The following is a 1,650-nucleotide window of genomic DNA, read 5'->3' on the forward strand; positions in this document are numbered from 1 at the left end:
TAGCATTTTTCAAAGCATTTTATAAGGGTCGATGTTAGCTCACACTAGGTCCTGATGCATATGCTCATATGAATTCACCTAGTGGCACTTGATAACCATTTTAACCGAGAATTTTCCCTCTTAATAGTACGGCTATCGATCATAAATCACTCACACCCTCTATGGTGTCTTGAGTACAAACCAAAAATAGCCCTATCACATATACCTTTGCCTTGAGCCCATTTTTGTTTTTCTCTTTCTTCTTTTCCAAATGATGAGCACTTGATCATCTATGTCCATCATCACCTCCATGGACCATCTTCTAGCTTCACCACTTGGAATGTACCAACCTTATCTAATTCACACACTTAGCATAAAAGTTAGTACTAGGTTTCATCAATTATCTAAAACCAAACTAGGACTTTTAGCTGCACCTGAGAGGTCCGCGGAGGCTCCCCAGCGCCGGATCCCATAGGAGCGGACTCGGCACTGCTGCTGCTGCAGTCGGTCGTGGCATTAGGGCCTGGCGTCCTCGGCGGTGGTGATGGAGAGGGGGCCCGCGGAGAAGCCTTAGCACTGGATGCCGCAGGGAACTCGGCGGCCGCGATGGTCGGCCCCGTCTTCGCTGGAGGCGGCGGTGGGGGCGTGGAGAGCCACACCGCGCCGGATCCCACGGGTAGCAGGGAGGCAGCGTCATCGTCGGCGCCCAGCCCTGGCGTCGGAGGGGTCATGGCCCCCACACGAGGAGGCAGAGCGTCCGTGGCGGCGGAGGTGGCGTCCCCTGGCGGCGTGAGGGGTTGGGGTGCGCCGGCGTCGCGGGCATCTTGCGGCGCGCACGGAGGGGGATATGTTCCGTACCGGGTCTCCGCAGCGGCCGCGGCATTCGGCCCCGGCACCAGAGGAGGCACGGGGAGACCGGATCTAGGCGGCGAGTGCTCCAACTGAGGGAGGGAGGAGCGCGGGGAGGCCGGCACCGGTGGCCTCGGGGCGGCCCTCATGGCCGGTGTCCGCACAGCATGTCCGCCATGGCCAGCTGCGTCGCACGGAAGGTGGAGCTCGGGGGTGGAACACGGTGGGGGACGGGAAGAGGAGGGGGAGTGGGCCGCCGCCGACGGCGGCAGCTGCGGCTCGGAGGCCACCAGTGTGGGCGGAACTCTAACGGGCCTCCGCGATCTCTCACGTCTCCGAGGGTGACACTGTCATGGCGACCTTGGTGGTTTTCTTTGTAGATAAAATGCTACTTTAAGCTTAGTGTGGCCCATAACATTAGCACATGTAATATACTAGCCACCTGAAATCTCAGGACCCGCCCTGTCCATAACTATCGGCTGCCGGTGAACCACAAGCCACGCGTCGACACGCTGCACTGGCGCAGTTGTGCAGTACGCCTCCCGACTTCAATGCAGTCCTCCATGGCATGTCCACAAGTCTCCTCCATGCAAGGCACTACTGTAATTTTGTGATGAATTTTGATCGTACTGCAACATATTACATGTTGGATTCATCATATTTTCGCTGGTGACGACGATGCCATGTCACGGACCAAAACTCGCACAGTCGCACTAGGCATAAAGACTTCCCGCTTGCTTTGTTGTCATTCTGGTACTGACATAGTATAGGCAATGATAAAGTACTAGAACAAAAACTTCTGCTAGTACGGGGTGTGTTTAG

General features: G+C 56.5%; 1 protein-coding gene across 1 annotated transcript; it reads right to left on the reverse strand.

The window, feature by feature from the left end:
* Window positions 1–383: 383 nt before the first annotated feature.
* LOC136469416 (uncharacterized) lies at window positions 384–977 on the reverse strand. The gene has a single exon (XM_066467619.1). The coding sequence runs from the start codon at window positions 975–977 to the stop codon at window positions 384–386; it is 594 nt and encodes a 197-aa protein (XP_066323716.1).
* Window positions 978–1,650: the final 673 nt, after the last annotated feature.

This window comes from Miscanthus floridulus, chromosome 1, assembly GCF_019320115.1.
Source record: "Miscanthus floridulus cultivar M001 chromosome 1, ASM1932011v1, whole genome shotgun sequence".
NCBI lineage: Eukaryota > Viridiplantae > Streptophyta > Magnoliopsida > Poales > Poaceae > Miscanthus > Miscanthus floridulus.